Source organism: Bemisia tabaci, chromosome 4 (assembly GCF_918797505.1).
Source record: "Bemisia tabaci chromosome 4, PGI_BMITA_v3".
NCBI classification, from domain to species: domain Eukaryota; kingdom Metazoa; phylum Arthropoda; class Insecta; order Hemiptera; family Aleyrodidae; genus Bemisia; species Bemisia tabaci.
The window spans coordinates 3,220,426-3,234,146 of NC_092796.1; the positions used below are offsets into that span (position 1 = coordinate 3,220,426).

Below are 13,721 nucleotides of genomic sequence, written 5' to 3' on the forward strand. Positions count from 1 at the left end.
TATCAACAATTGCACTTGTAGCTAAAAAAAAAATCCTTGTCATCAATACACTTATAGCTTTCCTGATTTACAATATTTGTTTCATTATTTGAATCGTGAAATTTTTTTTCAATTGTTCTACATACCTTCAGTGCCGACCAATTTAATTTTAAAGGCTGAGTCACAAGATCAAGTCAAGTAGCCTGTTCCCACGCCTGTAAGTCGTAAGTATTCACTCTACTTACATGCACATAACAAGTAAATACAGGCATATTAGAGTAGACCATTTCAAGAAATTTTCCTTTTACTTTTTTCTTTCTAAAAATATTTGCTCTAAAACTGTCCTAACGGAGATAGTCGCTGCAAATCATGCGTCTGAATTTCAGGGTGGCGGCAATAGCCAATGAATGGCCACTTGAGAACGACCTCTAGCCAAATCTTGTTGCTGTTAGATGGATCTCCAAGTTATTTGTGGTTGGGACACCACTGTAATGCCAGGGCTGCACCATGAAGACCTCTTCGAGGCAACATCCTGGCATGGTAAAAGGATGGTGCTCTGAATGTAAAGGAGAAAACCCTATGATGTACGTGATACATACTTTGCACTCTGGGTGAAGATACAAGAAAGCTCTCTGACGCAGGGAAGGGAGAGGAACCCATGATTTTCCGTGGGTAGCTTGCTCGACGAGAATCCCGTCAGGCTAAGGGAATCGCCCAACGAATATATGTAGGGTGAATGGGGACTAACTGATCAATCAAGCTTGAACTGAATCAGTCGGTTGGGCAATTTCTCAATACAGCATACTGATGAGCTTTTATACTCCGGAGAGAAGGTCGAGCATTCGAGATCAGAGGCCAAGCAGCGTAGACGCTACTGCAGTCAATGAAGTCAATCGATTTCCAATGTATCGCTTTTTTTTCCAAAAAGATATCAATCACCGAGCTCTGAATTATCGATATTCACAAATATCGAACCTAACAATCGATATTTTACTGACACTTTGCCCTGCTGCAAATTTGCCCCTAAATTAGGCAGAAATTCCAAAATATCGACGGCCTAACATGGGAATCACACATCTTCATAAACAACGTTGCAAATTTTTACTGATTTTGTATTTTTTCCAGGAAATATACCGATTATCTCCACTATTATTTCATGAGAATGGCTGCTGCAAAAATAGTGAACAAATCCCTGTGAGATGGAAGTTCTATCCTTCAAAGTTTCCTTCCTTACCCACAAAACTGTGTGTGTAAAATACACAACTAAGCAGAAGAAAGCAAGAAAAATCGATTCGATATTTCTAGAGATAAATGTATCGACACGCACGATATATTGATGTTGAAATATCAATACGATATTATCGATATTTTGGTCTAAACTATCAATATTCCAAAATATTGATGAAATATCAATATCGCTTAAAAAGGGGAGCAGTCATCCAAAAGGAAGAGAAGTGTAGTGAAACCCTTAAAGAAAAAGAGCCCTGCTGACTGGACACCTTCAGTGCGTTACGGTTGGTTCAAATAACTTATTACTTTTTTTAGACTTTTTGTCCTTACTGTAGACCCCGAATAAGAGCTTAAATTCAAGGAAAATAAAGTTTTAAATGTTCATAACCATTTTTTACTGTCAGAACTCACTAGACGACTCTATATTCATGATAAATTTAAAGACATCGCTGTTGGAAATTGAGTTTCCCTTAAATTTAGCACTTTTTGTATGGTTTACGGTAAGGACAAAATTTATTGTTTTTAAAAGTGAAAAGTTATTTGAACCGATGGGTTAACTTAATGTTATACCTAAGTACTTCAAGAGACTAAATATGATATTTTCAATACCCAATATATATTTATAACCACCATCTCTGGCATCAATTATCTCAGGAGAAAATTTTAATTTTAAAAAATTAGGATCATATCAGAGAAAAAAATATTTCATGGTATAGTTTCCTAAAATTCACGTTTATTGATGATATTGATTTTCTAATACCTCTATACTTAATCTCCCCGTTCAATTTTTATACACCTCTACTTATTCTTACAGATATGTTTCATTTGGTTTGTTCACATCTATTGCTGCACAAAAGTCCAAGATCTTATTTGCCAACGATGTCTGGAATAACTACACTATGTCAACCACATCAAAAACGCAATTTGTCATTTGATGGAATTTTCCCTGCCCTGCCGACGCCTTTCGATAAAGATGAAAACATTGACTTCGATGCCCTGAAGAAAAACTTAGCACGTTGGGAGAAGATTCCCTTCAAAGGTAGGCCTAATCATCTTAACTCATTTCCTCTCAGTGTCTGTATTTGCTTTGTGTGTTGGAAAATTTGTGAAATAAAATTTTATTGTTTCTTTTGAAAGTATGCAATGAGCAGAGTTCACTGTTTCCCTCATAGTTTTTCTCTGATATGGGAATTTGGAAAATAATAGATTTAGAAGTGACATATTTTGCTGCCATATGAGGTTGAAGACAAGCAATTTCTATTTGAACATGGTTTCTTATTTTAGATTAGTAAGTAAGTATTGTTTATATATTACATAGTATATATTAGTATTGTTTTAGATTAGGTAAGTAAGATTTTTCTCATTCAGAGTCCATGCCATCTAAGCTTATCATCACATATCTCATTTGTGGTGTCTAAAAATCTCCTGAATGTTATTTTTTTAAAGGAGAACAAATTGACATCATTCCTTGAAGTTCTTGCAGAATTTTCTTCGCACAGAGAAGAAAAATCATGGCAGTTTTAAAGAATTGCCGCTGAGTAGTTTTCTGTTAAAAAAATAAAGTATGACAGGAAGTCTACGATGTCGCAAACCAAGTTATGTGGTTGCCGACTTACACCTTCATTATACACTTTCAGAGTGCGACAGAAAATCATCATGTCCTCAGTATTTAATTGAAAGTGAATACAAGAATCAAGATGGCTGCTCTTCTGCCTCATTTTGGAAGTGTGCAAATTTTTTTGGCAATGATTTCATTGATGAAATTCTTCAAATTTCAATCTCCTAAAAAAATTTCCATTTTTTATTTTGCAACCTTAAACTTTAACCCCTTAAAGTTCTGACAAAGAAACGAATCCTGAGTAAAGTTCATAATTTTCTGTTCTCGTAATACCTAGGTACTACAAAACGTTTTATCAAACTTGTATTTATTTCATGTTTCAGGATACGTGGTTGGCGGCTCATACAGTGAGGCTCCTTCTGTTGATCCTGGGGAAAGATTGGCAATCGTGAAAGAGACAAGAAAGGTCATCTCGGATTCTAAAATCCTGATAGGGGGCTCCAGTTGTCTCTGTACGGAGCCTTTTATTTTATACTTATTGAGTTACTAACACAGGAACTTGCTTTTATTCTCTGAAAATGAGATTGAACCCCTTGCATCAACCGAATCTTTATAGTCTGAATCATTGACAAATGAATATGCTCTCTGAGATTTTCTATCAAACCTATGTTCTCAAAAGCATTACAATTTTTATGATGACTTTAGACTTTGCTTACGTCACTTCTCTCACTTATCTCTGATCTAAAACATTTCCAACCAATGTTCGTTGCCAACTTTGGAACAACACTAAATTTTTTTAACAAACAATTCTAAATTCTAATTTTTCCGTTGCTAGTTCGATTTTTATTTATTTAATATCCGTACTATTTTGCAAAATCACTAAGGCGGTATGTACTCTTGATTTAAAACTTGTTTTTACTAACTATATATCTTTTTTAATGCCCACCGAATATTTAAAATTAATTTAAATGAAATAGAAGCAGGTACTCAATCTACAGTAAAAGTCTCAGTTTCTTTTTCTTCTGGGGACAAGGGGATACAAAAAATCTGATGAATCTCCTATAAAATAACATTGTCATGCAATTCGCATGCCCTTTTTTCTGTTAACAAAAAATTTAGATGAAGATCTAACATCGAAATTTATCACTCTCGTTTCTTAAAAGGCAGTACAAAACAGTATTATTTTTTTTTTCCATCTGCAGCAACTAAAGCCACTTGCGAATTGAGCAAATCCATGGGGGAAGCAGGTGCTGATGCGGTCATGGTTTTGTTGCCTTTCTATTACCGAACCAGATTGAATGTAAGAGCACCTTTTTGCACCCTTTTTTGTATGATTTAAAATTTTCGTTAATTTCAATGATTTGCAATCAGCTGTACAAATGGAGCACAAGACAAGGCACAAAAGTGAGCACCACAATATATATTCCCCCAGCAACAGTTTAAATAGAGTGCTATGGACTCACTATAACTTTTCAAATCCAGCTCAATTTCTTGCAAGAAAGTTTTAATTTCATCCACAGACTCTGACAAAATAAATTAGTTATTCTTACCTTATAATGCTAATAAACAAACTTAATTTTGATAACCACTGTGAAGTTTATTTTCATTTTAGGAAGAAGCCATAATTGATCACTTTACGACAGTTGCAAATGCTAGTCCCGTTCCACTTGTCATTTACAATAATCCTCTCACCACTGGCGTTGACATACCAATTTCCGCTTACATCAAACTAGCCGCTCATCCCAACATAGTAGCAGTGAAAGATGGTGACGTAAGTTGATTAAAAATTCTTTAGGAGGCAATTTTCATCCACAATTTTCAGTTGATTTGTGTACTGTTAATGGTACAGTCTGAATTTCCTATTTTCTTCGCTATGTGTCTACAATATAGGCTTACAAATCTCCAAAAAAACTCTGTTGCCACCTAAAACTTTTTTTATTTGCCTCTACAAGCAATGACTAAAATAACTATTATTTTAATTAATATTTCATGCCTCATTTCGGTTACATTATTTGTCTTTCAGCATAAACTTTCCTCCTTTTTATTCCACCTGTAGTTGTAATGCATAGACTATGTACAGATTAGCCATTTTTATAGATTACACAAAGAATTTCTCGGTAAAACAATAATTAAAAAGATGCATCAGCTTGCCACACTTACTTACATGCTTGCGCAGCTAGCAATTTTCTCCCCATTGTTACAAGCCACACCAACTACCAGAGCCTAACTGATGGCTTTCTGTAGAATTGTTTTTTGCGGTGGTGCACCCTTTTTTTCTTTTTAGCGGACACAGCAGAGGAAAATAATTAATAATTGAACTGCATTTTGCAATTTGGAACTATAAATTCTGGCCCGGTTTAAAAACAACGTATGTGCCATTAGTTTCCCTATGCACATAAGTGTTTTTTCAGATGAGCCAGAATTTATAGTTCCAAATTGCAAAATGCAGTCCAATTAGCCTGCATATCTCTTAAATCATCAATAACTACAATTGAATAACTTTTACCACAGGTCTCTAAACTGTCTGGAACAAAACTTGCCACACACGAACATAATTTTGCTGTTTTGTCCAATGGTGCTGGCTTTTTGGTGTCAGCAATGGTGGCAGGTAAGATTAATATGAGTACTGATACAATAGTTTAAACGTGGCTAAGCATTAACAAGGTTAACCAGAGAGGAAATGTAAGGGATGTCCCAAGAAGACAGATGCATGACCTTCTCACTAACAACAAGAAATTATGAGAGTCGTCCAGAAAGGAAGTTTATCTATTCAATATCTCCCAAATTAAAATAGATAAAGAAAATGTGTGAAAACGTTGAAAAGCCACTATAGTGGGGCCGATAAGTGGAAAATATCATAACAATCGTGCACTTCTGGAAGAAAGCATGAAAATTTCAGGGATTCATCTCTACCCTATAGACTTTCGATTTAGACATAGACCCCAAAAATCTGAGCCCCCTGGGGGGGCAGGGGGGCCCCCAAATTTTGAATTTCGTATAACTACTGAACGGCTAATGTTAGCGTAATTTTTTTACAGCAGGACGATGGGAAATTTTATTAGGAACAAAAGTGGTTCTTATGAATTTTTCTGTGGGATCGATATTTAAGGCGTGAAACGGGAAAAACCATCGGGGGACGGGGAGCCGGCCGTTCTAAGGCAGATCCGCGCGCTGCGCTGCCTGCCCGGGACGCGCGCGGCGGCGGAGTATACGGTGTTCCCGACGAAATAGCCGCTTGTCTCGATTTAATCTCAACGGTGCGCAGTTTTAAAAATAATTAGGAATTTACTGTACTGCCTAAATACTTTTCCATAGTGATATAAGCCCTACTTTTTATTAATAACACATAAAAACAAGCAAAAGGCGAAATACTCCAATGCGAAAGCGCCGAGTCAATAAGAGGGGTCGGTCATCGCGCATCACGCGTCTTGTTTTCTCTGAATACAGAGCTTTTCCGAGCTCAGTACAGAGTGCATTACCCTTTCCTCACGTAAGTTTTGTAAAGGATTACATATTTTAAGATATTAGAGCGAAATGACAAGTTTTAATATACGATTTTGACCCACTTTTTAATGACTATTGGAAATGGCGGATCCTTGATAACTTATTTTTAGTTTATTTTCCACGATACTTTCGGCAAATGGGACCATAAGCTGCTTACATAAGCAAGAATTTTGCAAAACTTGATGTTAAGGTGATTCGATGGACGCCATATTTTGTGTCAGAACGGCATGCGATATATCGCATCAATTGGTTCCATATTTTCAGCTACTCGTCATTTTTCTCCTATTTTGAGATCGCAATTTTGTTGTCAGGAGTCTAAAGCACTCACTTACCAATTTTAACAAAGAAATTCAACATAATAACGGCGTGGTTTTTTCAGAGAGAAAATATCGCATTCGAGTGCAGTTTCGATATCAGTATCGAATGCGATGTTTTCTCTCTGAAAAAACCACGCCTTTATTACGTTGAATTTCTTTGTTAAAATTGGTAAGTGAGTGCTTTAGACTCCTGACAACAGAAGTGCGATCTCAAAATAGGAGAAAAATGACGAGTAGCTGAAAATATGGAACCAATTGATGCGATATATCGCATGCCGTTCTGACACAAAATATGGCGTCCATCGAATCACCTTAAGACATTACTGGAGGAGTATAAAAAGGGGGACTTCACATTCCCTTCGCCACCAAGGTTACCAGATTTCCTTCATTTTCCTCCAATATCGTTTTTCGTTCATGTTAATTGGTTTCTCGCAATTGCACAGGTTACATACGAAACATTCCGACAACGTTCTTTTCTCCTCTTTTTTCCTCCAGCCAGTCAATAGAGGTTTTCATTTTCATGAACTCCCCACTCTTTCAGTTATTCAACAAATATGCATATTTCAAAAAATAGAACAATATATTATAATGAATAATGAAATAGTGTATTTCCTTCAGAAAATACACTAAAAGAAGATATCTGAATCCTATCGCTTCTTTTTATCGAGTCACCCTTGAAGATATTATTGGTTCTTTCCACGAGACATAAAAAATGGAATGAGTAGTAAAAAAATCCATGTATATTATCTTTCATTTTGTTCTACGGAGTTTGGAGTGGAGTTGGTAACATTTGTATTGAAAAAAATATTAATGTAGGAGGAAATTTATTTATCATGCAGGTTCTGATCCTTTAAAGAACTTTGAGAAGGACCAGTACGTCAGGAAGAAATTCATTGCATTTCTTCTTTTTCAACCCACCAAATCTCGTACCGATTTTTGATTTGTAAGTATGTCGGAGAAAATTGTCAAGAAACGGGACTTGTAAAATATGCAGTGCACAAAACGTACACCTTAAACATTATCGTACAGTATAACACTGATCGAATTAGCTTTAGAGATTATCAAAAGGTTAATTCCTCGTCAAAATATCAACAAATCAGTCAAAATCAGTAATCAGAATCAGTTGCAAAATTACCGAGATTGCGGGATATCGAATGATGCGCGATTTAATTGATGACATAAGAACAGGATAGGTCCCCAGTAGGCGCGACTTCCTATCACTCAAATGGACAGTTTTTGCAGATTAGCGGATATTGGCGGCTATTTATTACTTAATAATATTCTTTGTACTGTACAGGAAGCAGTCCAACAAATGTTTTTTGGGAGTCTTTTATCCCTATCAAGCTTTCTCAAGATTCTTTTGGCGTTTTTTCGGAGCAAGTTTCGAAGGTGGTTTTGGTCCTCTCAAAAAATGCCTATACGTAGCAATGATGTACCAATATGTTCCTTAAAGAGAGGAGAATAAGCATGTTTTTATGTATACTCATTTTTTACAAAATTAGTTTCCCTGTCTTAAAAGTCTGGCTGGAAGCCGTCTCCCGGGAACTTTAGGGTATGTAAGCATATTTAGATATCATTCTGGTGGCGCAGCACCGAGAAAAAGAGAGAGAAAAAAAGAAACACTTTAAAATAATTTTTCAGGTCATCGTGGTTGACAAAAAAGATTTGTGATTTTTAGTCCCCCCCCCCCCCCCCTTCGCGAGACAACTGTGCGTCAGATTTTATTCCGTTCAACTGATGTCTGATACAGTTATCTCGGATGCTTTAATAAAAATTGACAAACCCGTACAACAAAACATCCCCGAACTCCAGCACTTAGCCCCTTCTTCTTCTCCTTCTTTTGCCGTGCGCTCACTTGTATACATATATTACCTGCAAAAATTAAGCCCTATTTTAAGGCTTTATAGGCAGTACAGTAAATTCCTAATTATTTTTAAAACTGCGCACCGTTGAGATTAAATCGAGACAAGCGGCTATTTCGTCGGGAACACCGTACTCCGCCGCCGCGTGCGTCCCGGGCAGGCAGCGCAGCGCGCGGATCTGCCTAAGAACGGCCGGCTCCCCGTCCCCCGATGGTTTTTCCCGTTTCACGCCTTAAATATCGACCCCACAGAAAAATTCATAAGAACCACTTTTGTTCCTAATAAAATTTCCCATCGTCCTGCTGTAAAAAAATTACGCTAACATTAGCCGTTCAGTAGTTATACGAAATTCAAAATTTGGGGGCCCCCCTGCCCCCCCAGGGGGCTCAGATTTTTGGGGTCTATGTCTAAATCGAAAGTCTATAGGGTAGAGATGAATCCCTGAAATTTTCATGCTTTCTTCCAGAAGTGCACGATTGTTACGCTTATCGGCCCCACTACTACTCTCAGCTTTCTAACGCGCCATAGATTTTTAAATTTGGTTCAATAGAACTTTAGAAAAGTGGATTTTTCTGAACTCACCTCTTCTCTGCGCGGGTTCAAAATTTCACGGAATGCCATCAGCAAAAGAGCTGCTGTGTCTATCGCTTATCGCAAGAAAGTGGCTTAGAGGTGGTTGAATTTAATGTAGAATATGAGCAAGCACATTTCTTCTAAAATCTTCTAAATGGAGTGCCATCAGCAAGTGAGTTGCTGTTAGTGCTGTAACTATAGCTGATCGCAAGAAAGTGGCTTACAGATGGTTGGAAATCATGTAAAACATAAGGAAGAACATTAATCAGTCAGGAAATCGCAGGATTGACTGTGTTTGCTTTAAAATCAGTCAAATTAGAACAAAAGTCTATCCAATTGTCAGCGTTCATCATCACTCCCCGACTGAATTTTTCATAGGCCTTCACATTATTCTGCCCGCTCTTGAAGAAATTTCGTCAAAGATGCATCATTTTGAAAAATATGCAGCGTTTACAATATCTTTACTGTAAATTAAGCTGAATTTGAGCAGCTATGGTCACCTTTTTTGGTTAAAAAACTGATTATAGAGCGCAATTGGACGTATTTCAGCCAAACGGAACTATGTGCATTAAGACATGAGCTCTGAAACGCATAAGAATATATGCACAGCAGGGCTCACATCATAATGCACATAGTTTTGTTTGGCAGAAATATGTCCAATTCACACACCGAGACCAAATTCAGTGATACAACTCCTTAAGTTCACCAATTGTACTTTAACCTTTTCACGCACTGCAGTCCAGACCCACTAATTATCGAATGAACCTGCGATTTTCTAATGAAGAAATGTGCTTGCTCATATTCAAAATTAAATTTAATCATCTCTAAGCCACTTTTTTGAGATAAGCAATAGACATAGCAGCTCCTTCGCGGATGGCGCTCTGTGAAATTTTGGACCCGCACGGAGAAGAGGTGGGTTCAGAAAAACCCTCTTTTCTAGAGCACTATTGAACCAACTTTAAAAATCTATAGCGCATTAGAAAGCTGAGAGTAGTTGCTTTTCAACAATTTTTTTCACAGATCCTCCTTATCTATCTCAGTTATCATCACATTAGTAGGAGATATTGAATGGGTAAATTTACTTTCTGGACCGGGTAAACCAAGTTCTTGCTTTAAGGTACCAAAAATATTGTAAGTTCCTTCAACATCTTGATTGACAACCAAGAAATTTAGATGGTCCCCATATCAAAGTATGTACCTAGGGATTCTTTTGGACAATAAGTTAAATTTTGATAGCTGTAAAAACAACATCTGTAACAAATTATACTCAGCCATATTTGTACTGAAAGTGCTTTTTAAATATTTTTATACTAGTATACTTATGCAAATATACCACTATTCATGTCCTATATTAACTATTGGGTAACCATTTGGTCTAACTGTAAGAACACTCTCCTGGAGAAAGTATTCATCATCCAAAAAAAGGCTGTTAGAACAATGTTCGGGCTAGCGCCAAAAGATTCCTGCTAAGATCACTGCATTAATCTTGGACAGCAAGGCAGATACCTCCTCCTGTATGTATTTCCTCTCTCTGATTTTTTTATCTTCCTTTTAAAGTCCTTTTTTTGAAATATTGTCCAAATAATTGCTCAGGAAACATATTTTCCTTCTTTTCTCAACTGATGTATAATTTTCCCTTTTTTCTTTTGTCTACTAGGTGCTGTCGGCAGCATCAATAGCCTTGGGGCCATTTTAGGCGAAACAGTGTGTGAGGTGCATCAGCTCGTATCATCTGGACAGTATGATGAAGCAATTCAGTTACAAATGAAATTAGTTGAACCAGACTTGATGGTGAGAAATTTTCTCTGCTTATAAGTGTTTTTTCCCCTCATTTATCCTTAAATAAGGGCAATAATCATCAACTCTACATTTGCAATTCATTTTGCTGAAGGGAACCAAGTAGCAATTTTTACTCATTTTAGAAACAACACATATGTCATTTGTTTTGGTGTGCAGATAGGTGCCTCTATGGATGAGCCAGTAATAGTAGTTCCTCCTTACAAAGTAGTGGTGTATGTAGTTCTTTCATGGTGTTCAATAAAAAAAAAAGAACATATTTTTTATCTCATTTACATTTTTTGAATGTGATAAATCAATGTGAGTCACATAGCCCCCTGGCTGCTGTATGGAGCAAAAGTGAGCTGTTATTTTTATATTCTTGATTGAAAAGTCAGGAGCCCTTTCCAATGCTGCCGTGCTAAGGAAGAACGCTGTATAAGCCTTCAGGCGTTGCCAAATTTCCTGTGATAGAACACGAATTTCTCGGTAAACTTGTGCAAATTCTCCTTCCAATTTTTCAGATAATTTTGTGCGCAATTTCACCTCAAGTTCTTGAAAGTTTCAGGGAAAAATATTCTTAACATTCCACAAAAATAAAAATTTTATCGAAGGCTCTCAAATGTTCATACGGCGCTCTTCTTTAGCACGGCAGAATATTTATTGTACTCAAATTTTTCAGTAGCTCAAATTTGTACTTTTTCAGCTCATGGCAGCCTTTTTTATATTTTCCTCATTATTATTTTCAAAGTTCCCTCAAAAATCATTTACTTGAAAAGTCCTTCATCGGCCATACAGAAGAATCCTCCCCTCCGCATTCCTCGATTTAAAACACCTTTTTCACTTTTTTGCATAGTTGAGAATGACGGGACACAGTGTTCCTGGCATGAAAGCAGCAATGGACATTCTTGGATACTATGGTGGACCTGTGAGGAAACCTCTCCAACCTCTGAACAACAGTGATCGAGAAAAAGTAAAAGAATGTTTGAAAAAGTCTGGCTTCATCTAAGTTAACTTAATTAAAGTAATTTTAGTAGAATTAGTATTGATGTTTTTGTCCTTAGTGAAGAGGAAATTTCAGTTGTTCACCATTGACCTGCATTCAGATATTTTATTTGCATGTTTTCTTCTTTTGTCTTGAACAAAGGATATTGGAACAAAAATTTATTTGAACCTAGGGGCTTTGGTCCGTATTGTACGTACCGCTTCATGGGTAGGCTTTAAGTCTGAGCCTGGAGCTTTAAAGGTCCTGGGCATTTAAGACTATGTCACAAGATTCTAAAGTAGACGCCTAAAGCCGATTTTTGATAAATTTAAGTAAAACAATCAACGTGATGTGACAATTTTTAATGGAAAATTTATTTCAAAACATTGGTCAGTGCAGACATATGTTATGGGTGCACTAAGCGGGGAGGAGAGGGCAGGGCAAGGTAAAAATATCTGATTTTCAGAGTCACATATCTTATGAATGGCCCCTTATTACATATGTGACATCAGCCGATTTCAAAAAAATTGGTAGAATTGAAAGGGTTTAAGAAAACCTTAACTCAAAATTTTTTGACTGAGTTACCTTGGATACACCAAAACATTCTAAAACTAGATTTAATTTTAAGTGAGTGTCATTATTAGTGCTTCCATTCTTAATAAGTTTAACAGATATAATTATAATTATTTTCATAAGGACCATCTAGTGTAGCATTATATTGTATTTTAACCACTTTGTCTATTTCACGGCATCAACAAAATCTGTGTATGAAAATCCAATTTATTTTGAAAGTTAATTTTTAAGTGCTTTTATTCGCTGTTTAGCTTCAATAGATATAAGCATTTTTTAAGGTCCCATGTAGGCTATCTTTACACTGAGTTTAAACCTTTGCTGGGTATCATCGGAGCATGTGCTTCATTCTCATGGTGAAATTTGATGTCAAAGTCACTAAAAATTAACCCAAAAATTTCCATTTTAATTCTGCTAGAGTCAATTTTTTTTTTTTACCAGTTGAATCGTACACACTTATAGCAGAATATTATAATGGAAGTGTTTATTTGTATACATATGCCAAAAAATCATTTACGCAAGTAATTTATTGATCTCTTGATAATTGATATTCTAAACTCTTCTGGCCAAATCCTAACCTAGTGAAACCAATGTTTTTTTGTACAGGCCGTGAGGTAACAATTCCAAATTACTTTTTCATCAAAAAGAATTTTTTTTTTTTTTTTTTTTCAAATTATAATAGTTGTTATACGCACTGTGATGAGCATAGAATATTATACATTTCAACCATTTTTATTTGTATCCTTTCTTAACTTAAATCATAAGTAAATGATAGAATCCAAAAATGACTTTGATTTTTTCTATCTTGAACCTATTCGTATTCTGTTTTCTATGATTATTATTAACCAGAAGCAGAAAAGGAATATTTTGGTACAAGAACAAGATATTGAATTTTTTAATAATGCTGTTTTATTAATGTTCACTGTGCAGCTAAAATAGGGATGTTAGAGTTTGATAAAATTCACTACTGGAGTGGTCTATCATTGAAAGAATCCTCCCACTCATTTATAGTTAGATTTTCCTAAATTGTAGTTTTTTGTTGTAAGTTGCTTCATCATGAAATATTATATTTTATTATTGTTTTATACTAAGAAACACTGATGAGTTGAAAGTATGAGAAATATACTATTATGATACTCCATTCCTGCAATTAAGTAAGAGCTATTGAACATCACTGTTCACGAACTGCGCATACTCACTGTACACAGAGTCAATTTTGATTTGATCGACAGTTTTTGATGTCTTGACTTGTTTAAGAGAAAGGGTTAATTTAAAAGTCAAATTATTTTTTCTGACGGTCTGAACATAAAATTAATATTTATTATAAGGTACCATTACCTAACTGAAATAGTAATTTTTACCGTAGT

The 13,721-nt window shown here is 35.8% G+C and overlaps 1 protein-coding gene across 4 annotated transcripts; it reads left to right on the forward strand.

Moving 5' to 3' along the window:
- The first annotated feature begins 19 nt into the window (after positions 1 to 19).
- On the forward strand, positions 20 to 13,051 carry LOC109031207 (4-hydroxy-2-oxoglutarate aldolase, mitochondrial). 4 transcript variants are annotated; one of them, XM_019042591.2, is made up of 8 exons: positions 20 to 196; positions 2,067 to 2,248; positions 3,151 to 3,279; positions 3,970 to 4,067; positions 4,380 to 4,538; positions 5,279 to 5,375; positions 10,681 to 10,814; positions 11,656 to 13,051. In XM_019042591.2, the coding sequence occupies exons 2-8, from the start codon at positions 2,089 to 2,091 to the stop codon at positions 11,806 to 11,808; spliced, it is 930 nt and encodes a 309-aa protein (XP_018898136.1). In that variant the 5' UTR covers positions 20 to 196; positions 2,067 to 2,088; the 3' UTR covers positions 11,809 to 13,051. The 4 variants fall into 4 exon arrangements, with proteins under 4 accessions (XP_018898136.1, XP_018898135.1, XP_018898133.2 ...); XM_019042590.2 differs by having other exon boundaries at positions 21 to 203; XM_019042588.2 differs by having other exon boundaries at positions 22 to 203; positions 2,024 to 2,248.
- Positions 13,052 to 13,721: the final 670 nt, after the last annotated feature.